The sequence below is a fragment of the Neoarius graeffei genome, chromosome 1 (assembly GCF_027579695.1).
Source record: "Neoarius graeffei isolate fNeoGra1 chromosome 1, fNeoGra1.pri, whole genome shotgun sequence".
NCBI classification, from domain to species: domain Eukaryota; kingdom Metazoa; phylum Chordata; class Actinopteri; order Siluriformes; family Ariidae; genus Neoarius; species Neoarius graeffei.
Genome location: NC_083569.1, coordinates 98,377,390 through 98,401,934, shown reverse-complemented (window position 1 = coordinate 98,401,934; position 24,545 = coordinate 98,377,390). Strand labels below are relative to the sequence as shown.

At 42.0% G+C, this 24,545-nt stretch overlaps 1 protein-coding gene across 13 annotated transcripts in view; it reads left to right on the top strand.

Moving 5' to 3' along the window:
* The window catches only part of LOC132875318 (adhesion G protein-coupled receptor L2-like), a 407,634-nt gene that overhangs the window by 158,608 nt on the left and 224,481 nt on the right, over positions 1–24,545 (top strand). For 12 of the 13 annotated variants that reach the window (XR_009651878.1, XR_009651883.1, XM_060912544.1 and 9 more), the window contains 2 exons: positions 18,627–18,920; positions 21,244–21,347. Coding sequence is in view for 11 of the 13 variants with exons in the window: in XM_060912544.1 (XP_060768527.1) it covers positions 18,627–18,920; positions 21,244–21,347 (398 nt within the window). In the remaining 2 variants the exon portion in view is untranslated. The remainder of the gene's footprint in view (positions 1–18,626; positions 18,921–21,243; positions 21,348–24,545) is intronic. The other variant, XM_060912235.1, reaches the window with a different exon arrangement.

The following is a 24,545-nucleotide window of genomic DNA, read 5'->3' as shown; positions in this document are numbered from 1 at the left end:
CCAGCTTTCTCGTTTGCGCTCCCTGACTTTTTGCTTGCAGTTTTGGCACAAACTTCACGTGTGGGTGGGCTGTCCAGGAATGCATTCCCATTGGCTAACTTGTGTTTGACTGACAGCTACGCTCAGCCATTCCCCCGGAAGCTGTTGCGGCCATTTCCTACTCAGATTTTGGTGGACTGTTTGACGAGTGACCGATCCATTGACGGTAAACAAGGAAGTCGAGTAAACAAGGAAGTCGAGTGGACTTCAGTGGCGACTATGATATTGAATTCAATATTATAGTCACCACTGAAGTCCACTCGATCCTTGTTTACCGTCAATGGATCGGTCACTCGTCAAACAGTCCGCCAGAATCCGAGTAGGAAATGGCCGCAACAGCCTCCGGGGGAATGGCTGAGCGTAGCTGTCAGTCAAACACAAGTTAGCCAATGGGAATGCATTCCTGGACAGCCCACCCACACGTGAAGTTTGTGCCAAAACTGCAAGCAAAAAGTCAGGGAGCGCAAACGAGAAAGCTGGACTTGCAACCAAAATAAATTACGTCAAACAAAACTGAGAAAGACGCGGAACAAAAATAAAAGGTTTCTGAAGAGTAATAGACTGATATTTTGCACGATTACACGAATAATTTGTTTGCCAGTCTAAAAAAATTGACTTTTTTTTTTGTATTTTGATTTGTCGTTTTTGTTTGATATTTCAAAAGTATTGTATGAACATTTTGGCACAAAATTGATTCCATAAATCAGAGGCCACCATTGTTGTGAAGTTTTCGAACATGGCTCCGCCCATGAAGTAGGAAATCGCTTCGTCACTCCTCGCATTTATTGGACAATTTCATGCTGAATTATGAATAATTTGGACAGAACGGCGGAAGCCGTGATGGTTTCGCCAGTAGGGAAGAAACGCAGGCCGTCAAAAGTAAATCGTAATCGAGAACACGTTAAGAAAATGCGGCATTCGGGTGCCGGGAAAATACCAGACGTTGTGCGCACGCATAAAGCACGTACGTGTGTTTTGCTGTGCTGATAAACTCACACCGGCTGACATTGCACATTTTTCAGGATACTAAAGCACATTATATATCGAATTTCAGATATAACTGTCATGAAAGAGCATGGTTAAATGTGCTTTAAATAGAAAGGGATATGTAGCATTTTGGGGGGAAAATGCCGTGGCGTGGATATGTAGCGACTTGACAAAAAAACAATTACTTGGTTCAGTTAAAAGCTGTTAATTAGTTCTGGATTTCATTTTTGAAGTTTATTATCATTAAGGAGTTAGTCAATAAATTTTAAAACAGGATACAGTGGTTTTCCTTTTATCACTTCCCGTAATCAGAAAAAGTGATTGGATATATAGCGTTTTGGAACCAAACTCTTCAATTATTCCTCGTGGTCCCATAAAATTGTTCTGTTACGGAAGGACATGGACGAAATTTCTTTGGAGGTGGTTTTTTGACCAGCTTTAGCTTTGTAGAAGTGAATATCCTGCGCAATGACCTTGGCACCTATGTAAAAAGTGCAAAGGAGAAAATAGCTTTTATAAGTACAGCGATAGACACCATTTATATTGTATCAAATTGCTTTTACCTTGGGGATCAGACCAAGAACGTGGCAGATCAGTGCATGTAAGGTCAGGCGGAAACAATCTCACCGAGTGTGCACAAACATCACGGCTCCAATGTGACTCCAATCACCTCTTAAAGCTAGACTGCCTTTCAGAGTTTTCAACTTTCGGTCATAAAAAGAATTTTCCCCGTCACTCAGTTATTTTTGTTTAATGGACCGAAAGCTACTGAATTTGGATCACAGACTTTCAATTTTATTAGTTTTTTTTTTTAAACAGAACAATTAATGAATTCAAGGCCACATGGCCCTAAATTCTCAGCTATTTTTTCCTGCTTCACCGTGATGCAATACAAGATACTATGTCATGCATGACGTGGTGGGCTTTCCCTGTTTGCGCAAGGGATTGTGGGATACAAATTTGAAACAGGAAAGAAAAATGGAGGACGTGAGTGTGCGAATGAAACGTGAAAGACCGACTACAGTAACGGAAAGCGAGAAGAAAAGACGTTATGTTATATGCGAAGGAAAGGAAACGCAGGACCAAACTAATAAATATCAGCGCTCAGCGAGCACCTCGGTGTGATCAGTTGTTCGTTTAGTGACAGAATGATGGAACTGTCAGTGCACGCTCAAAGGTAAACCTCCACATGCGCGCACACACACACACTTCCTCTGTCTGCTTGACTGCACAACGCAAGCGATTTCATGCACATTATTTGCTTTAACCCTCTCAAATTAAATAACTTCTCAGCCACAGAATGGCCTGATATTTTGTGAGATATTACAGAAATAAACATACATCACAATGACCGAATTTCAGAAGGAACTAAATTTAGCTGATTTTATGAAATCGAAAGGCCGTCTAGCTTTAATCTAAAAAAACCTGGATCCCCAACAGTGCACATACAGGAGGAAAACAATGGTTTGCTTGTAGCTGTTTCAAGTACCAAGTACATGACTTTACTTTCTTCATTTTCAGTTGAGAAGCAATTGTTGGAACACACGTGTTGACAGATGAAGAAGGCTGTTGACTGTCGGCCGAAGTAGAGATGTTCAAAGCGTTCTATATGATAAATTTATAACCCCGATTACAAAAAAGTTGGGACAAAGTACAAATTGTAAATAAAAACGGAATGCAATAATTTACAAATCTCAAAAACTGATATTATATTCACAATAGAACATAGACAACATATCAAATGTTGAAAGTGAGACATTTTGAAATTTCATGGCAAATATTGGCTCATTTGAAATTTCATGACAGCAACACATCTCAAAAAAGTTGGGACAGGGGCAATAAGAGGCTGGAAAAGTTAAAGGTACAAAAAAGGAACAGCTGGAGGACCAAATTGCAACTCATTAGGTCAATTGGCAATAGGTCATTAACATGACTGGGTATAAAAAGAGCATCTTGGAGTGGCAGCGGCTCTCAGAAGTAAAGATGGGAGAGGATCACCAATCCCCCTAATTCTGCACTGACAAATAGTGGAGCAATATCAGAAAGGAGTTCGACAGTGTAAAATTGCAAAGAGTTTGAACATATCATCATCTACAGTGCATAATATCATCAAAAGATTCAGAGAATCTGGAAGAATCTCTGTGCGTAAGGGTCAAGGCCGGAAAACCATACTGGGTGCCCGTGATCTTCGGGCCCTTAGACGGCACTGCATCACATACAGGCATGCTTCTGTATTGGAAATCACAAAATGGGCTCAGGAATATTTCCAGAGAACACTATCTGTGAACACAATTCACCGTGCCATCCGCCGTTGCCAGCTAAAACTCTATAGTTCAAAGAAGAAGCCGTATCTAAACATGATCCAGAAGCGCAGACGCCTTCTCTGGGCCAAGGCTCATTTAAAATGGACTGTGGCAAAGTGGAAAACTGTTCTGTGGTCAGACGAATCAAAGTTTGAAGTTCTTTATGGAAATCAGGGACGCCGTGTCATTCGGACTAAAGAGGAGAAGGACGACCCAAGTTGTTATCAGCGCTCAGTTCAGAAGCCTGTATCTCTGATGGTATGGGGTTGCATTAGTGCGTGTGGCATGGGCAGCTTACACATCTGGAAAGACACCATCAATGCTGAAAGGTATGTCCAGGTTCTAGAGCAACATATGCTCCCATCCAGACGACGTCTCTTTCAGGGAAGACCTTGCATTTTCCAACATGACAATGCCAAACCACATACTGCATCAATTACAGCATCATGGCTGCGTAGAAGAAGGGTCCGGGTACTGAACTGGCCAGCCTGCAGTCCAGATCTTTCACCCATAGAAAACATTTGGCGCATCATATAACGGAAGATACGTTAAAAAGCCCTAAGACAGTTGAGCAACTAGAATCGTACATTAGACAAGAATGGGTTAACATTGCTATCCCTAAACTTGAGCAACTTGTCTCCTCAGTCCCCAGACGTTTACAGACTGTTGTAAAGAGAAAAGGGAATGTCTCACAGTGGTAAACATGGCCTTGTCCTAACTTTTTTGAGATGTGTTGTTGTCATGGAATTTAAAATCACCTAATTGTTCTCTTTAAATGATACATTTTCTCAGTTTAAACATTTGATATGTCATCTATGTTCTATTCTGAATAAAATATGGAATTTTGAAACATCCACATCATTGCATTCCGTTTTTATTTACAATTTGTACTTTGTCCCAACTTTTTTGGAATCAGGGTTGTACATGGGGAAGACATGGCCTAATAGTTAGAGAAGCAGCTTTGGGATCAAAAGGTCGCCAATTCAATTCCCTGGACCAGCAGGAATGGCTGAAGTGCCCTCAAGCAAAGCACCTAATCCCTAACTGCTCCTCAGGCTGCTCTGGGTACCGTATGTTGTACATCAATCTGGATAACAGCGTCTACTAAATGCCTGTAATGTAATGTAACGTAAACAAGTGCTTTTTTTACTGATTGATTTCTCAAAGTCCACAGAAAAGGCTTGGCAGATTTCTTTAAGCTTTGGTTTAGTTAGCTTCGACACTTCTTTGAAGGTTTTAGGGAGATTTAAATTTGAAAGATTACTGTCAGTGTGCGACGCCGTGTTGTTTTAGTTTGTTTATATTTTGGTTACCCCTCCAAGGCGCAAAGCATTATGGGTAAGAGAATGGGGGAAACCATGGCCTAAAGCTTAGAGAAGCAGCTTTGGGACCAAAAGGTCGCTGGTGCAATTCCCTAGACTAGCCGGAATAGCTGAAGTGCCCTTGGATAAGAGTTGAGATGAGACACCTTTATCTATAAAAACTAGGGCTGTAACAATATGCGTATTGAAATCGCGATACGCAGAGCCACGATCCGTGTCGAGATACAAGAAGGCAGAATCGCGGTACACCCTTTCAAACTTCTCCTCAGCCCAAAAACAGAGGTGCTTCCAAACTTCAATTTATGAATACTTTACTTTTTATTTAAATTACATTTTAAACTTACTTAAATTACTTTTATTTTTTATATCTATTAGTAAGTCATTTTTTTGCCGACCTGGAGACAATCTTCTGCGAGTCACGCAACGTCCACACTCGCCACTGGCAACCATATGGCGTCCTTGGCCACCATAGCATTCGTTTCTTTTAAGCGGTCACCATTCTGGTTGCGACGCGGGGAGCGAATCTGTAAACAAGCAGCTCATTGGCTGGCTAGGTGTGCCACAAGCCAATCACAATCACCGACAAAGCTGCCTTGACCGGAAAGGCATGTCTGCTTGGGCGTTAGCGGCAGTTACGCAGAAGCCTTCTGCGGCAGTCACACTTTGACACGCGAGCAATGTTTCACTACAAAAATTCCGTAATTTCCATCTGTTTTCCGCGATCACAGAAAATCATTGGCCCTATGAGAGTGAGACAGTGAGAGAGCCACCCCTACACCCCCCCCCCCCCCCCCCCAAAAAAATCTTAATGGATTCACACAATTTGGAAAAATGACTTTTTCGGAACCGAAAAAAACAGAGCTTCCGGCTCAACAGTATTATTTTGAGAAATAAAACAATCTTTGGATATACATTTGTTCATTTTTGCATACATATTACTCATTCTCTGCAGTGGTCTGAATTATTTGTTATTAAATAGTTAATGTCTCATCTCATTATCTGTAGCCGCTTTATCCTTCTACAGGGTCGCAGGCAAGCTGGAGCCTATCCCAGCTGACTACGGGTGAAAGGCGGGGTACACCCTGGACAAGTCGCCAGGTCATCACAGGGCTGACACATAGACACAGACAACCATTCACACTCACATTCACACCTACGCTCAATTTAGAGTCACCAGTTAACCTAACCTGTATGTCTTTGGACTGTGGGGGAAACCGGAGCACCCGGAGGAAACCCACACGGACACGGGGAGAACATGCAAACTCCGCACAGAAAGGCCCTCGCCGGCCACGGGGCTCGAACCCAGGACCTTCTTGCTGTGAGGCGACAGCGCTAACCACTACACCACCGTGCCGCCCTTAAATAGTTAATGTAAGTAAGTAAATGTTAATAAGTCAAATTTACTACTTTAAAAAAACATATTTAAAAAAAAATCGTGGGTGTATCGAATCGTGGGTCAAAAATCGTGATACGAATCGAATCGTGAGTTGGGTGTATCGTTACAGCCCTAATAAAAACGCATAATATCCTTTAAGATAACGCTGCATCTCGGAGTTGATGAAGAGGAAGTTAGTATCAAGTATTTGATAGTTAAGTTATAACCTCGAGAGGCGTGTTTGTGGGTTTTTTTTTTTTTGAGAATCGAACTTCTGAATCCTGTTCAGTCCGATTCACTGAAAGACCGAGGTGTAACATGACAGGTCCTTCAGTGTTAAGAATGAAAAATGGATGTAGTGTCTGTCTATTATTAAATAACGTACAGTGTAGAGAAGGAAAGCGAGCGATTGAATGGAGTGTAGAAGTGAGGTAACAACCATCCGAGCTCTCACAGCTGTCTTATTTCATTGCAGGAATAAGTCAGTAAATAATCAGTAGTTTCATGACCCAGAGGGTTTGGATCGTAGTGTTCTAGCTTATTTGTCCGTCTCAGGTTGCTCAGGTTTTCTCAGTGCAATAAGGGAGTGACTCGGGGAAATAATGAACTGCATATTTTACCGGAATGAAGAAACAAAAGAAAAGATGTTCCAGATTGGTGGCTTGGACCTCAGCCCGGTGTGTGCGTGTTCGCTCACAGGAAATGGAGATCCGTGTCCGATGATGGGTTGCCAGATATGTGATATTTCCTCCCCTGCCACAATTCCCCCTTCCCCCTTTGTTTCTCTTGTTGGCGCGATGCACAGTGAACTCTCTTTTCGAGCTGTTCAGCCAACCCACAAACACATTTACACTTTCCCTGGCGTTATCGTCCTGGCACAAAGTAGGTTAGTGAACAGATATAGCTGTTTTCTCACATATTAAAACATACATGAAGGAACTCAAACATGGATTAATACTTATCTCCGTGAAGCCTTTATTCTTTCTCGCTGGGAAGACGTTTGATGAAGGATGGGTGTTGTGTGATCTGGAATAAAAACATCAGAATTCATCAGAAATTCTCTTAAACACAGACAATTCTTATCTCATATACACTACCGTTGAAAAGTTTGGGGTCACTTTGAAATGTCCTTATTTTTGAAAGAAAAGCACTGTTCTTTTCAATGACGATCACTTTAAACTAATCAGAAATCCACTCTATACATTGCTAATGTGGTAAATGACTATTCTAGCTGCAAATGTCTGGTTTTTGGTGCAATATCTCCATAGGTGTATAGAGGCCCATTTCCAGCAACTCTCACTCCAGTGTTCTAATGGTACAATGTGTTTGCTCATTGCCTCAGAAGGCTAATGGATGATTAGAAAACCCTTGTACAATCATGTTAGCACAGCTGAAAACAGTTTAGCTCTTTAGAGAAGCTATAAAACTGACCTTCCTTTGAGCAGATTAAGGCCAAGTTTACATTAGACCGTATCTGTCTCGTTTTCTTCGCGGATGCACTGTCCGTTTACATTAAACCGCCTGGAAACGCCGGGAAACGGGAATCCGCCAGGGTCCATGTATTCAATCCAGATCGTGTCAGCTCCGGTGCTGTGTAAACATTGAGAATACGCGGATACGCTGTGTTGAGCTCTAGCTGGCGTCGTCATTGGACAACGTCACTGTGACATCCACCTTCCTGATTCGCTGGCGTTGGTCATGTGACGCGACTGCTGAAAAACGGCGCGGACTTCCGCCTTGTATCACCTTTCATTAAAGAGTATAAAAGTATGAAAATACTGCAAATACTGATGCAAATACTGCCCATTGTGTAGTTATGATTGTCTTTAGGCTTGCCATCCTTCCACTTGCAAGTGGTAAGTGATATGCGCTGGGATCACACACACAGCGGCTCAGTCCCGAATCACAGCTTGTGCACTTCACTCGCGTGCTCTGTGAGCTGCGCAAGGCCGGAGTGCGCACCCTCCAGAGGGCACTCGCTGTTCAGGGCGGAGTGATTTGGAGCGCAGGATGCCTGCGGAGCCGAGCGTATCCGTGTATTGGTGTTGCTGTGTGCACGCGAATCGTGTATTGGTGTTGCTGTGTGCACGCTAATTGTTTTAAAAACGTTAATCTGATGATCCGCTGATACGGTCTAATGTAAACATGGGCTGAGTTTCTGGAGCATCACATTTGTGGGGTCGATTAAATGCTCAAAATGGCCAGAAAAATGTCTTGACTATATTTTCTATTCATTTTACAACTTATGGTGGGAAATAAAAGTGTGACTTTTCATGGAAAACACAAAATTGTCTGGGTGACCCCAAACTTTTGAACGGTAGTGTACGTTGCACAGGAATTTCCGCAAAGACTTGCTCTTGCTCGTTCAGACTCACTTTATTAAAGAATTAGGGATGAAAAGACTTGAGAGAGAGAGAGAGGGAGGAATGGTCGTAGAGCTAATGTCAGAGAAAAGTGAAATGCAGTCAGGCTCAGATTTGTCTCTCGCCATTGACATTTAATCTGGCCAGAGTAACAAACAGCTCCTGCGAGGATGATACCCAAGCCAAGTGACGAGTCGGCATTTACTCTGAGGTGCAGAAAATGAAAGATGGGAACGGTTTGACATTCACTTTGCGATCAGTTTTGTAGTGGAGACAAAAAGAAGCAGCGTTCTGGGCAGGTGACAGACCTTTTACTTTTGAATTATCACTGTATCTGAAAAGGAAGCGGTGTGAACAGTGCACTTCACACCAGACGTTATGACACACCATCCTCGGAGCGTACAACAGAGTACTTTACTATGTCCAGATGTTTGAGTCTGATGAGAACTTTTTTTATGTCCATGGTTCTCAAAATGGAGCCTGTGAAGCAATGCTAGGGGTCTTTTTTGTTTTATTTTGCCACACGTGTACGGCTGTTCGCCGAATTGACTGGTAACGTGGATGGAATTGGTTTAATCAAAACTTCAGGAACTCAGAAATAAAAAAAAATCTCATGTCATCTCATTATCTCTAGCCGCTTTATCCTGTTCTACCGGGTTGCAGGCAAGCTGGAGCCTATCCCAGCTGACTACGGGCGAAAGGCGGGGTACACCCTGGACAAGTCGCCAGGTCATCACAGGGCTGACACATAGACACAGACAACCATTCACACTCACATTCACACCTACGGTCAATTTAGAGTCACCAGTTAACCTAACCTGCATGTCTTTGGACTGTGGGGGAAACCGGAGCACCCGGAGGGAACCCACGCGGACACGGGGAGAACATGCAAACTCTGCACAGAAAGGCCCTCGCCGGCCCCGGGGCTCGAACCCGGACCTTCTTGCTGTGAGGCGACAGTGCTAACCACTACACCACTGTGCCGCCCCTAAAGAAAATCTAAGGATGAAATAAACTCTGTGTATATATTCAACTTTATTCACACACAATATATAATATGAGAAGAAAATCTACTAAAAAGTTTAAAGCTAGACTGCCTTTCAGATTTTTCAACTTTAGGTCATAAAAAAAATTTTCCCCGACACCCGGTTATTTTGGTTTAGTGGACTGACAGCTACTGAATTTGAATCACAGACTTCCAATTTTATTATTATTTTTTTAAACAGAACAATTAATGAATTTAAGGCCACATGGCCCTAAATTCTCCGCTATTTTTTCCTGCTTCACCATGACACAATACAAGATACTACATCATACATCACGTGGTGGGCTTTCCCCGTTTGCACAAGGCATTGTGGGATACAGATTTGAAACAGGAGAGAAAAATGGAGGACGTGAGTGTGCGAATGAAACGTGAAAGACCGACTACAGTAACGGAAAGCGAGAAGAAAAGACGTTATGTTATATGCGAAGGAAAGGAAACGCAGGACCAAACTAATAAATATCGGCGCTCAGCGAGCACCTCGGTGTGATCAGCTGTTCGTTTAGTGACAGAATGATGGAACTGTCAGTGCACGCTCAAAGGTAAACCTGCGCATGCACACACACACACACTTCCTCTGTCTGCTTGACTGCATGAAGCGAGCGATTTCATGCACATTATTTGCTTTAATCCCATCAAATTAAATAACTTCCCAGCCACAGATATTCCCAGCCTGATATTTTGTGAGATATTACAGAAATAAACATGTATCACAACGACCGAATTTCAGACGGAACTGAATTTCACCGATTTTATGAAATCGAAAGGCCATCTAGCTTTAATACAATCATATATAATCGAAAAAGAATTTGCAAACAATAGTTACTCCGATTATTGATGTAAGGTGTGTGTGGCTGTTGAAATAGAATAAAACTTTGTGTCAACAAGAGAACTATACAAATATACATTGCGGCTAAATGCACTACGCTTATTTACACACAGCTCTATGCATACTTACAGAATGCTAACACAAACACTGAGCTGATAACTTATCACAGCGGAATTTTTCGGCTATGAAGAAAGAAATGCTTATTGTTGATTTTAAAAATCAGATATGATTTAAGAAGGGTCAGGGTTTTTTTTTTCCTGCCTTAAAGTTTAAGACACATTTTGATAGTTTTTAATTTACCATAGAAATGACTATTTTACTCTTTCAAATACCACTGAAAATAAAAAGGGCAGATGCTACATGCTAATAAAATAGCTCGCTAAGTTTAGCTAGCTTGTCAGCAAAATTCTGTGCTAGTTTTAATAACAATATAATTCGTAGAACTTGCCAAAACAATTTGTTTTTACACAAACTGAATGTTGCTAGCTTGCTAGCAAACTTGCCAACTTTTTTTTATTATTATTTTTTTATTATTGCACAAACTACTTAAGCGTACTTAAACATGAAGGATAGCTAGTTTGTAAACATTGTTACTAGTTTAAATATATTCACAGTATCATAATTAGCCTAAAATGTAGACGTTTGTTAGGAAACGCGTGGAAAAAAACTCTTGCTAGTGAAGCAACATAAGCATGAACTAGCTTGTAAGCTAGTTAATGTTAAAATGTTGCTGTGTTTTGGGAGATGGCTAATGTTGCTATTATATTATGTGAGTAAAACTAGAAGCTAAGCTGTAGCCTAAAGGGAGAAAATCATCTGAACTAGGTTATATGCTAGTTAGTACTCGTGTTACTCTGATTAAGTAGATGGCTAGCATGGCTAATGTTGCGGTTTATTGTATAAGTAAAACTAGTATTCTACGAGGGTACTTCAAAAAGTTCTCGGCCTCCCCTTATCAAAAAGAAGTATACTTCAGGTTCATTTCATTAAGTATACTTAAGTTAAAGTATATTTCCTTATAGGGTAGTCACACTAGAGCCAGAATGCCGTTGGAATGAAAATTCTTCGTATATTCCGGGATATTTGAAGTGCATTCTAAAAATTCTGAGTGCAGGCTTTCGTCTAAACGGGGGAACAGGGGCGCTGCGCCCTCTTACTCTCGGCGTGCCCCTTACCAACTCCGTGAAAACATCCCAGCAACACTACGTGACAATGTGTCTGATCATCAAATACGTTATAATTGCTCCAAAAATATTCCAATCATAGTAGATACACCGCCAGACGGTGCAAAACCGATCCGAATTGGCGTTTTCCAGACTGAGGCGCCATGTTGTTTAGTTGTTTACTTGTCGCGGCTGCTCTCGCGAGATTTGACATGGGTTACATACAAGGTCAGCTGACTTGTAGAGCGAGATTTCTCGAGACTGAATGACCTTTCACCCACCGGCGCGGGAGCTTTTGACAGAAGTAGTTCGCGAGTTGTTTTTGTTGACACTTGGGCATTTAAAGATGTCATCCCGCGGCACGAAACGGAAGAAAGCCAAAGACTGTCCGGGGCAGAAGAAGATTACTTCTTTCTTTTTCAATGTTGACAGACAATTTGTTACAATTTCCCTCTCAGATAGCCTCAGAATGTCCCATTGGAGCATTTTTCAAAGGCTTTGCACGGTGGGGGGGGACAACCGGCACCATCCCCCCCCCCGCTTCGCTCCCTCGCCATGGTGAGTGCCCTCATACTAAATTTTTCTAGAAAAAACCCTGTGAGTGCATTCCAAACATCCGGGCCCATTCTTGTGGCCGGCCCGAATGTTTTGCTCATGCTCAAGACATTCAAGGTGCATTTGAAGAGGAGACATATCGAACGGCATTCGAAGTGTATTCTAACTGCATTCTAAATATTCTTACGGCATTCCAACGGCATTTGAAACATTCTGATCACGTTCGAGGGAAAAATTGAAATGGCAAGCCACTTCAAATCCTACCAGAATGTCCCGAACGTGCCTCGAATGACCCGGAATGCCATCAGAATGAAAATTCTTCCTATATTCCGGGATATTCGAAGTACATTCTAAGTATTCGAGCTGCATTCTCTTTGAATTCTTAGGCTACATCCACACGACAACGGCAACGAGATTTTATTAAAAAAAATATCGCGTCCACATGGGCAACGGATCAGTAAAATATCAGGTACATATGGCAACGCAACGCTTGCTGAAAACGATGCAATACACATGCCACACCTCTAGGGGCGCTGTAAGACGGTCCCATCGGAGACACCAGAACAATAGAAGAAGTAGGACGCATGCGCATTAACCCCTTCTTCTACCCGGCGTGAAGCACTCACAGGAACAAGCACACAACAAGAAGAAGATGGCTGCGACTACGCGAGGAAATCGTGCCTTCTGTGTGTACAAATTAGTTTTATTAGTGTTCATAGTTTTATATAACTTAATTTTCTTATTGTGTGTGAACATTTTGAAAAGCATTTTTATATAATTTATATAACTTTTTATATTGCGTGTGAACATTTTGAAAAGCAGTCTTATCCAATAAAAAAAAGACATTCAAGAAATGGTTCAGTTACTTGTTTATTTAAAAGAAAAGCTGTATACAAAAGTGAATGCAATGCAGTGGTTCATACAAAACAGCGAGAGTGCTGCTGGTTCTAGTCATGTGGTTGTGACGTCATCGTAAACAAATCCGTTCTACTCATCCAGACGACTTCGCAACGGCACCGTTGCCAGATCTTTCCACTCTGGAACCCGTTCTCAAAAAATATCATTGTGGGGCACCCAAAACGCCGGTGCCGTGTGGACGGTAGGCCGAAACGATAAACAATTTTATCAGATTCACCTGAATCCGTTGCCGTGTGGACAGGGCCTTAGACGTTCGAAACATATTCGGCGGCTATTCCGGGAGTGTTCTGACTGCATTTGAGGTGAATTTGTACAGCATTCGAGGCACCTTCCGACCAGACTTCGGGTGGTATTCGGGCAGCAATCGAACCGCACTCGTATGGCATTCGAAGTGCGTTCTTAATATTCTTACTGCATTCTAGGTATTCCGACTGTGTTCCAACTACATTTGAACTGCATTCGAAAGCTAATACAGCCGGAATGTGCAGGAATCATTCGAGGCGGGTTCGAAGTGCATTCTCAGTATTTGAATGGCATTCTTACAAAGCTGTAAGACTGTTGGTCAGTTTGAAATTCCCGCCCGAATGTGGCCCGAATTTTGAAAAAAATTTCATTCCGGCTGGTTCTGCTTGATTCCTGCTAATTCCGAATAAGTATGACGGGGCCTTAAGTATACTTTTGTGTACCAAGTATACTGATATCATTGTACTTACAGTATACTTGCAAGTAAACTAATCTAATCTAATACTTCTTGGGATTAAATTGGCCCACTTTTAGTTTATACAAAGGATACTTTAAGTCGAAGAGAAGTAAACTTTCAGTATACAATTAGTATTTTTTATTTTGTTCTGCAAATACTGTATACTACAAGTAAACTTATATACTAATAGTTTACTACTTCTATACTTGTAGTCCATGCTTTAGTTTACTTCATAGTATACTGGAAATATACCAGGAGTTTACTTGTTTTATACTTCTAGTCCACTTTTTACTTTACCAAAGTATACTTTGTAGTATACTGGAAATGTACTATTAGTTACTGGTTATATACTGTACATCGACACTACGTTCAGACTGCAACCTGAAACGACCCATATCCGATTTGTTGTGAAATCCGATTTTTTTGTTCGGCCGTTCACATTACCAATTATATGAGACTTGTATGCGATCTCCAATATGAACGGAAAACGACCCAAAAGTGTCCCGCATGCGCAAATTGACACGTAATAAGCACATCTACGTAATACGTAAACAAAAAAAGCGCACTCTTCATGTTTAATGATTTGTTTGTTTTTGTTTGTTTAATTATCTGGTTAGTGTTAAAGTGTGAGGTCTCGTGTGTGTTTTTGTTACTGAAATGAAAACGTGTAGCCTGGTAACGAGGGTTGACTCCTAAATGTCTCTCTAATTTCTATATAAGTGCACTACATGTTACTAGGAAGTAATGGAATTTTAAACTCTATATAGTGCACTCGAGCTTCAGTAGGCAGCCATTTGGGATACGGCCGCTGTATTACCAAACTCTTAATTCAGGCTTAATAATTTGCACATATTTATTTCGTCATATTAATAAACTTTTTCTACATTTTTATAAATATTTATTTAGATTGTTTATAGCCAGCTGAATTCTGCAACTTCTCTCAGCGCTGGCTCAAGGTGCATAAACACCAGTGCAGTTTGCGATGGAGATGAGGCGAGACCTGGCGATGTGGTTTTTGTGGCGGCGGCGGAACTCACACAATAATCTGATTAATGTGGGCAGCAGACTAATGAGACCGAAGGTGTCAAATTACTGGAAATTAATCTTATAATCTTGTAATACAGGATGGTTTAAGTTATAAATCAGTTATAGAAACTGTTTTATTTAATAAGGCTAACAGATCAACATCCAGGTCCCTACCAAATCCACCATTAGCTTGATCAATTCTATAAAAGTCTATTTAAATTCTGAAAACTGTACAAATGTTGTTGTTTTCCACCAAAGAGGCGGGATTAGCCAACGCCGAATAGTGACGTTTGTCTCTTGTTGATGACGTGTAGGTCGCATGAATGTGACCTGTCCGGTCAGACTGCAGTCGCATGTGAAAATATCGGATATGCATCGGAATTAGGACCACATATCCAAGCGGCCTGGGTCGCATGTGAAAAAATCGCATCTGTGTCGTTCAGATTGTCAATAACAAATCGGATACAGGTTGCATATGGGCAAAAAAATCGGATATGGGTCGTTTCAGGGTGCAGTCTGAACGTAGTCCTAGTCCACTTTTTAGTTTTGAAGTAAACTGCAATGACCCCTCTAGGTATACTATTCGTTTTCTAGCCCGAACCCTTCCCTCATGCACACTACCAGTAGACAACTTAAGTGTTTTGTACCTTCAGTTACAATGAAGTTATAAAGGTAAGAATTCGCAAAAATAACAACAGACACTCAGGATTATATTCATTTTCTTTAAAAATCAAAATTTAAAGCAACATTGTATTAAATGCCAAAGTATCAAAACATGGCAATGACAACTGAAATTGACATCCAAGCTCTAAAGAAAAAGAAATAAATAAAAAATATTTTATTATCCCACTTAGGAGAAATTAAAAAAAAAAAAACTTATATGGAACCACAGACATACCTAAGAGTCAACAATGCTGAAGCACAACTACAGGGCAAGTCCACTTAAACATAAGGCACAAATATTTTAATACTTTATTACACTTTTGTTAAGTATATCTTGATCAAAAGTTTAAGTATAAGCTTAATATACTTCGACTTTTCTATATACTTTTCAATATAAGCCAAGTATACTTTATTAAGTATATCTCTGATAAGTAAATAAAAAGTAAACTGAAAGCGTATTCTTTTTATTTTTAGTTTAAAAGAAGTATACTAGACGCACACTTGAAAAAAACCTTCTTTTTTGTAAGGGTCATCCAGAAACAAGGGGCGTAACGGCCATTTTGGGGCGTAACTGTATACTATATCACTGTCCACAAAATCTCAAATGAATGAAGCAGTTAAATAAAAAAAGGAGAAGAAAGAAAGCTTCGAGCTGGCATGATGTTGCTCCAGGACAACGCGCCCGTCCACACAGCACAGGTGGCGGGGCAGAAGCAGCCAAATGTGGCTTTGAACTGTTGCCCTGTCCCCCTTACTCACCCGACCTGGCACTGTCTGACTTCTGTCTGTTCCTCAAACTGAAATCCAACCCACGTGGTCACCATTTTCAAAGTGACGATGAAGTCATCAATGCTGTTGAAGAGGATCTGGAGGCTCAAGATGTGATCATCTGCTATGAAGGGGCAGCGAAACATGAACATTGGTGGACCAAGTGCAGTGAAGTTAAAGTGCATATCACGGGTAAATTCAGGAGCAAGATCAATGTAATTCTCCTATTTTATGTTAAACTCTGGTCAAATATCTGTCACATTCTGCATTTTGTGCATTTTTTTTTTACCTTGCACAATACCAGAAAAATTCAGTTGAAATCAATGCATTTGAGTTGAATTGGTCCGCCTCTGAAAAAACTTGGCATTTGGATTTCCCGGCAAACATTGATTTTCATGACGTCGCGTGCGGGACGCCTCCCTCTGAATCCTACGTCAGCGCTGGTTTGTTTATGAGAAAACGACCTGGTGGTTTTCTGCAAATTTCTTCAACGTTATCGCGTAATTATTAAAATGGTTAACAGATGTAGCGTAGGAGGGTGTAGCAACACCAATCTTGATGGGATTAGTACTCATCGTTTTCCAAAAGACCGGACAATGAGAGAGAAATGGGAGCGCTTGGTCTACACAGGCTGTGCACTGAAACCGTGCAAAGCTCTCGCAGCCTGCTGGCGCTTCCGCAGGGGACGTCACGAATCTGGCTCCAGACTCCCTTGGGATTTTTCCAGACGCGTTTTATTTTTTTCTGCTGTAGACAGATGGCCTTGTGCAAAATTACCCTTCTGGATGAGTGTGTAAAGGGACATACTTTCATATAAAAAACTACGAAATTGGTCCAGCACTTTGAAGGAGGCTATGTTTAAAAAGCGGAAGTACCGTTGTGGGCGGCACGGTAGTGTAGTGGTTAGCGCTGTTCGAGCCCCGTGGCCGGCGAGGGCCTTTCTGTGCGGAGTTTGCATGTTGTCCACGTGGGTTTCCTCCGGGTGCTCCGGTTTCCCCCACAGTCCAAAGACATGCAGGTTAGGCTAACTGGTGACTCTAAATTGACCATAGTTGTGAATGGGAGTGTGAATGGTTGTCTGTGTCTATGGTGGGGTTTACATTAGACCGTATCAGCGGATCATCAGATTAACGTTTTTAAAACGATTAGCGTGCACACAGCAACGCCAATACACGATTCGCCTGCACACAGCAACACCAATACACGGATACGCTCGGCTCCGCAGGCATCCTGCGCTCCAAATCACTCCGCCCTGAACAGCGAGTGCCCTCTGGAGGGTGCGCACTCCGGCCCTGCGCAGCTCACAGAGCGCGCGAGTGGAGTGCACGAGCAGTGATTTGGGACTGAGCCGCTGTGTGTGATCCCAGTGCATGTCGGGCATGCGCGTCACTTACCACTTGCAAGTGGAAGGATGGCAAGCCTAAAGACAATCATAACTACACAGTGGGCAGTATTTGCATCAGTATTTGCAGTATTTTCATACTTTTATACTCTTTAATGAAAGGTGATACAAGGCGGAAGTCCGCGCCGTTTTTCAGCAGTCGTGTCACATGACCAACGCCAGCGAATCAGGAAGGTGGATGTCACAGTGACGTTGTCCAATGACGACGCCAGCTAGAACTCAGCACAGCGTATCCGCGTATTCTCAATGTTTACACAGCACCGGACCAGACACGATCTGGATTGAATACGTGGACCCTGGCGGATTCCCGTTTCCCGGCGTTTCCAGGCGTTTTAATGTAAACGGACAGTGCATCCGCGAAGCAAACGAGACAGATACGGTCTAATGTAAACTTGGCCTAAATTGACCGTAGGTGTGAATGTGAGTGTGAATGGTTCTGTGTCTATGTGTCAGCCCTGTGATGACCTGGCGACTTGTCCAGGGTGTACCCCGCCTTTCGCCCGTAGTCAGCTGGGATAGGCTCCAGCTTGCCTGCAACCCTGTAGAACAGGATAAAGTGGCTAGAGATAATGAGAATGAATGAGTACCGTTGTATGTGCTAAGCTAAGCTGTAGCCTAAAGGGAGAAAATGGCTGCTAGAGAGGTAATCTGAACTAGGTTACATGCTAATTAGTGCTAAAGTGTTGCTGTGTTTAGGAAGATGGCTAGCTTAGCTAATGTTGGCTAGCTTATAATGGCTAATGATGGCTAGCTTATAATGCTGTTATATTGTGGAAGTAAAGCTAGCATTTTATTTCATGCAATGTGCGCAAAGACAGTTCGAATAGAGTTTGATGTCTACTTGTCGGCGTCATAATAAACGAGCTGTGAAGAGTTTGTCTCAAAAAGTTTAGTTGTGATGTGTTTTATCTCATCACCTAGCACCACTATTCTGACTGATAATACAATTCTCTTTATGATTCCGTCTTTTGTACTGTACTGAATATATATTTCTTGACTTGATGAATATCAGCACAGGACAAGAATCCCAACCCATCCATACTTTATTCAAATGAAAAAAAGATAAAACGCAACCTGATGCTTCTGAACGGCTAACGAATTTTAAAACTTTGACTTGCGTCGATGTACTGTATTTCACAGCCTTCCATAATGATGCTTAATCTTCCCACAGTGTCGACTCTCGCAGACGGGGTCACGTCAGCGGCGTTCCCGAGGAGAACCACGACTCTCATGACCACCAGCAGCAGCTCCACACACAGATTTCTGGCCAACGCCACACTCACTGTCAACCCCAAGCAGAGCAAAGGACCTCCAGTGGAGAACCCTGTGGCTGTAGATCCCACCAATGCTGGTCCTCCGCCCCCCAGCAGACGGTTCTGCGAGAGCACCGATATCCGAGGTATTGTCTGGCCTCGTACACACAGGGGCGTCACCGTGGAGCGGCCGTGTCCCAAAGGAACCAGAGGTGTGTGTTTATGTGGATGTGTGTATGCAGTGTCAGATTACTGATTTAGATCGAGGTCAGCATGAGGCTGAACATTGAGAGATTGTGTTCGGAAGGAACCGTGTGTGTGTGGGTGTGTAAGGGAGAAAGAAAAAAAAGCCCATACAGATCTGCCTTTCCCTCCAGGCCAGAATTGGCTGCCGAGGCTGAAATTAACTTTGGAGTTCATTCGACTCTCGGAGTTAATTTAGCACTAGTGATTTGGTGTTTATTTGTGTATGGAGTCACGTGATTAGTGTGTTGTGACAGCTTGTTTGTGGATTAGACAAGCATCTACACAGCTTGATTTGTTTCCCTGAGCCATTTGGAAATGGTTTTAGGAGAAAAGCATGGCCTTGAGGCATTAATGAGGAAAGACAGACTGCGGTATTATTCTGGTTAATTTGCAACTTCTTTTTCCGATTCTACTTTCAGTAGAGTTCTCTCCAGTTCTTCATCAAGTTTTCTCAACGTTTGCGTTATATTAGCATTTTGTTCATTTGGTTGATACTTTTCTCCAACTGAGCAGATGCAGGTTAAGGGTTGTGCTCAGGGAACTAACAGTTGCAGTTAGGCAGTTCTGGGATTTAAGCTTGCAACCTTCTGATCAGTAGCCCAAAACCTCCACCATTTAATTTCTACCATCTCCATTTGATTCTCTCAGTATTACTTCTTTAATGCTCTCTGTTGTTTCCTCAACCTTCTCTCAAAGGTTCTCTTCTCATTCTCCTTCCTCGTCCTTCTGGTTCTTGCTCTCTTCCTTCCTCTTGTTATCATGTCTTCCTCGACTTTCTCTAACTGGTACTTACTTTTGTTCTCCAGACTTTCTTCATCTGGTTCTGTCCACCTTCTCTTACCATGTGTTTCCACCATCCTCCTCTGGTTCTCTCCACCCTTTCTGCCTGGTTCCCCTCTGATCTTTTCCTTATATTTTGTCAACTTTCTGTTGTTTCCTCAACCTTCTCTCAAAGGTTCTCTTCTCATTCTCCTTCCTCATCCTTCTTGTTCTTGCTCTCTTCCTTCCTCTTGTTATCATGTCTTCCTCAACTTTCTCTAAGTGGTACTTACTTTTGTTCTCCAGACTTTCTTCATCTGGTTCTGTCCACCTTCTCTTACCATGTGTTTCCACCATCCTCCTCTGGTTCTCTCCACCCTTTCTGCCTGGTTCCCCTCTGATCTTTTCCTTATACTTTGTCAACTTTCTGTTGTTTCCTCAACCTTCTCTCAAAGGTTCTCTTCTCATTCTCCTTCCTCATCCTTCTTGTTCTTGCTCTCTTCCTTCCTCTTGTTATCATGTCTTCCTCAACTGGTACTTACTTTTGTTCTCTACACTTTCTCCTCCCATGTCTTTCCACTGTCCTCCTCAGGTTCTGTCCACCATCCTCCTCTGGTTTTCTCCACCCTCTCTGCCTGGTTCCCCTCTGATCTTTTCCTTATACTTTGTCAACTTTCCTCCTGTGGTGTGACACTTTCTTCCTCTGGTCCTGCCCATCTTCTTCCTGTGATGCTCTCCATATTCTCTCTCTACTTCTTTCCACCATCCTTCTTTGGTTCTCTCAAAATTTCCTGCCTAATTTTCTGATCTGCTTTACTTTTTCAACCAATTCTCCCTCTTTTTCTCTCCATCTTCTCCATTTGCTTCTCTCCATATTACTTCTGACTCTCTCCTTGTTCTCCCTGTGCTTTACACTTCCTCCCACTGCTTCTGCTTTGAGTTCTTTAAATATATTTCCCCCTCTGGTTCTTTCTCAATTTCTGCCTCATGTTCTCTTTCTTTATCTGTTACCGCTTCTGTTTATCTTTTCTTGGTTTTCTCATCCTTCTCCCATTGGCTCTCTAGATTCTTGTAGCTCTGCTGCTGTCCATATTCTCTCTCTACTTCTTTCCTCCATCCATTTCTCCACAGTCTACCTGCTTACCTTCTGGTTCTCTTTACCTTCTTCAACTAACTCTCTCTGTCTCTCTCCACCTCCTCCCACTGGTTCTCCACACATTCTCCCTCCTTTCTGCTTCTCGCTCTGGTCTTGCCTCTGGTTCTCTCTAACTTCTCAGTCTGTTTCTGCTTCTTGTTAACTTTTCCTTTTACCCCTGGCTCTCCACTTTCTCCCTCTACTTTCCACAACCCTTCAACCATCTGTGCTTGGTTTCCATCTGGTTCTCTTTACCTTCTCTCTGTACAGCTTGTCTCTTCACCAAGAGAACTCGGTTCCCAGTCAGTTCTCTTTAACCTTTATCTCTGGTTTGCAGATTTCACTTTCTTTGTCACTTGTTCATTTCATCTCTCTTTCTGGTTCTCCATGCACAGGTATTGCCTCATACCTCTGCACAGCTTTGAGTGGCACGTGGAACCCAAAGGGACCAGACCTCAGCAACTGCACCTCCCACTGGGTCACACAGGTGGCGCAAAAGGTCAGTGCCAGATTAGAAAATTAGGGATGATTGGAAAATTTTTGAGAACAAAATTTTAATACACCAAGTGTGTGTGTGTGTGTATACATATATGGCCCATTCTATAATTGCGGGTACATTTTAAGTGTTGACTCTGTTAGTCATCGTCAACTCTGTTATCGTTAAACTGGGCAATCCGTTAACAGAGCTGATGACAACAGAGTTGACATTTTGTGTCTGAACTCCACAAACCTCAAACTAGCTACCACACGGCATGCATAAAAACAGAATGTTATGGATTTTAATCATATTGTTGTTTTATAAAAAATGAGTGAGAGATTCACTCCGATATCACAATGACAGAGTTGACGAACGATTAATCTACTGCTGGTGTAAAATCTTCGACATTTTGTTCAAATTAATGCGAGAAGAAACGTAACACGCCTTACTGCCTTTCTGAAGTTTCCCGCCAGAGGAAGTGACATCTCTCGGTGCAGGTGTCATGCATGTTATTAAAAGTCTTTGTGGATTTGATGCGGTTTTCCAACAGAGTTGACGAGAACATTGGGACGGATTAAAAAATATATATATATATATATATATATATATATATATATATATATATATATATATATATATATATATATATGGGCGGCACAGTGGTGTAGTGGTTAGCGCTGTCGCCTCACAGCAAGAAGGTCCGGGCTTGAGCCCCGTGGCCGGTGAGGGCCTTTCTGTGCAGAGTTTGCATGTTCTCCCCGTGTCCACGTGGGTTTCCTCCGGGTGCTCCGGTTTCCCCCACAGTCCAAAGACATGCAGGTTAGGTTAACTGGTGACTCTAAATTGACCGTAGGTGTGAATGTGAGTGTGAATGGTTGTCTGTGTCTATGTGTCAGCCCTGTGATGACCTGGCGACTTGTCCAGGGTGTACCCCGCCTTTCGCCCGTAGTCAGCTGGGATAGGCTCCAGCTTGCCTACGACCCTGTAGAAGGATAAAGCAGCTACAGATAATGATATGAGATGAGATATATATATATGTTTTTTTATAGACTTTCTATGCAATTGATTTTATAACAGTTAATAGAATAAGCACCAAAAAACAGACTGTTAGACTGAATCACGTCATGTCTATTCATACTTGCCAACCCTCCCGATTTCGGCGGGAGACTCCCAATTTTAGCCTCCGTCTCCCGCCTCCCAATCGTATTTGTTAAAAACTGGATAATCTCCTGGTTTGGGGAAATCCCTACCGCCAAGTTAAAAATACTCCCGATTATGTCCAGTCAGAATTGTATGAGAAACACTGCTGACGTCAACTGATTTTTAACCAATCAACGAACAGAATGACAGTCACTTCCGTAATGTAGGATTCACCCAGGCTGTCCGACATTTTTTACAAGCAGTCATTCATCACGGCCACTAAACCCAATACCATATGGCAAAAATATGAATGCAAGTGCCAGGTTGCATGGGAGAATGAATTTCCATGGATAAGCAAATGTTCAACCAGCCAGTTACACATTTTATGGTAAAGATAAATTAAATCAGAATATAATGGACATTTGAGTGTGAAATTAAACTAGTCTTCCCTACCATTTCAGAAACAAACTGTACAACTTCGAAAGTGTTTAGTGAAATTTTGCATGACAGAGAATTTGATTGGTGAGTGCATTTGAATAGTGTGGTCGTGTCTTAGTGCTATTTTGAATTATGTTTGAAAGTTTATAAGTGAATTATCTGGAAAGTGATTGATTTTGATAGAGTTTTAAGGTTTTAAGTGAAAGATTACTAGTGAGTGTATTTGGGTCGTACTAAAATTTTGCATTCGAGTGAATTTCTTTGTGGAGTATATTTTGATAGTATGGTAGTATTTATAGTGACATTTTTAAATTTTGTTTGAAAACTTTCAGTCAAAGTTTGCAAATGAGCAAATTCCTTTGATGCATTCCGATAGGATTTCTAGTGCTTTTTAAAAATTCTGTTGGAAAGTGTTTAGTGAGAGAGATGCATTTTAGTAGTACTAAAGGGGTGTTCACACGGCACATATTTGCATCGATGCTGCACCGATGTATTTTGTTGCGATATATCTTACACCGGTGTAAATTTTGTGGAGCGTTCACACGTCACAAACCTGCTTACTAGAGAGAAGCGTGTTAGCACCGGTGCAGCCCCACTTGCGTTCACACGGCAGTTTTTGCGACCGTGCTATACAATAGTAATAATGCGGAAATGAAACATGCGCATGCGTGAAAATGTACTTCCTTTTCCCGGTTGTCATGGCATCACCAAGCGCCGGGAAAACAACATGGATGAAGACACCAGTGTTGCCAGATACTGCTGACGTTTTCCAGCCCAAAATATGTTCAAATCCGCCAAAATGCACTTAAAACCGCCCAATCTGACAACACTGGAAGACACGCAGTTCTGTTGTTGTTGATATTCGCCATTTTGGAAGCGCAAGATACCAGGATGCAAATTATGCAATGCCCATATGTAATCAACTCTCCTCACGCGTAGCGAGTCTACCCCTGTAGCGTTCAGACGTCCCATTTTATATCGGTGCTGCCCCGCAAACTAGCATTTACTCCGGAGTAAATTTCTTAAACCACCTCCCGAGCAGGGTTAGATTTGCACCGGTTTAAGCAGCTTTCAGGGGCTACACTGGTATAACTTTGTACCGTGTGAACGCTACACCGGGGCAGCCCCGGTGCTACACCGGAGTAAAAGTTGCCGTCTGAACACCCCTATAGACAGTGCAGTATTTATTTAACTGAGTTGTTACTATTTTGGTTAAATCTTATTAAAATTTAATTTACAACCCTGATTCCAAAAAAGTTGGGACAAAGTACAAATTGTAAATAAAAACGGAATGCAATGATGTGGAAGTTTCAAAATTCCATATTTTATTCAGAATAGAACATAGATGACATATCAAATGTTTAAACTGAGAAAATGTATCATTTAAAGAGAAAAATTAGGTGATTTTAAATTTCATGACAACAACACATCTCAAAAAAGTTGGGACAAGGCCATGTTTACCACTGTGAGACATTCCCTTTTCTCTTTACAACAGTCTGTAAACATCTGGGGACTGAGGAGACAAGTTGCTCAAGTTTAGGGATAGGAATGTTAACCCATTCTTGTCTAATGTACGATTCTAGTTGCTCAACTGTCTTAGGTCTTTTTTGTCGTATCTTCCGTTTTATGATGCGTCAAATG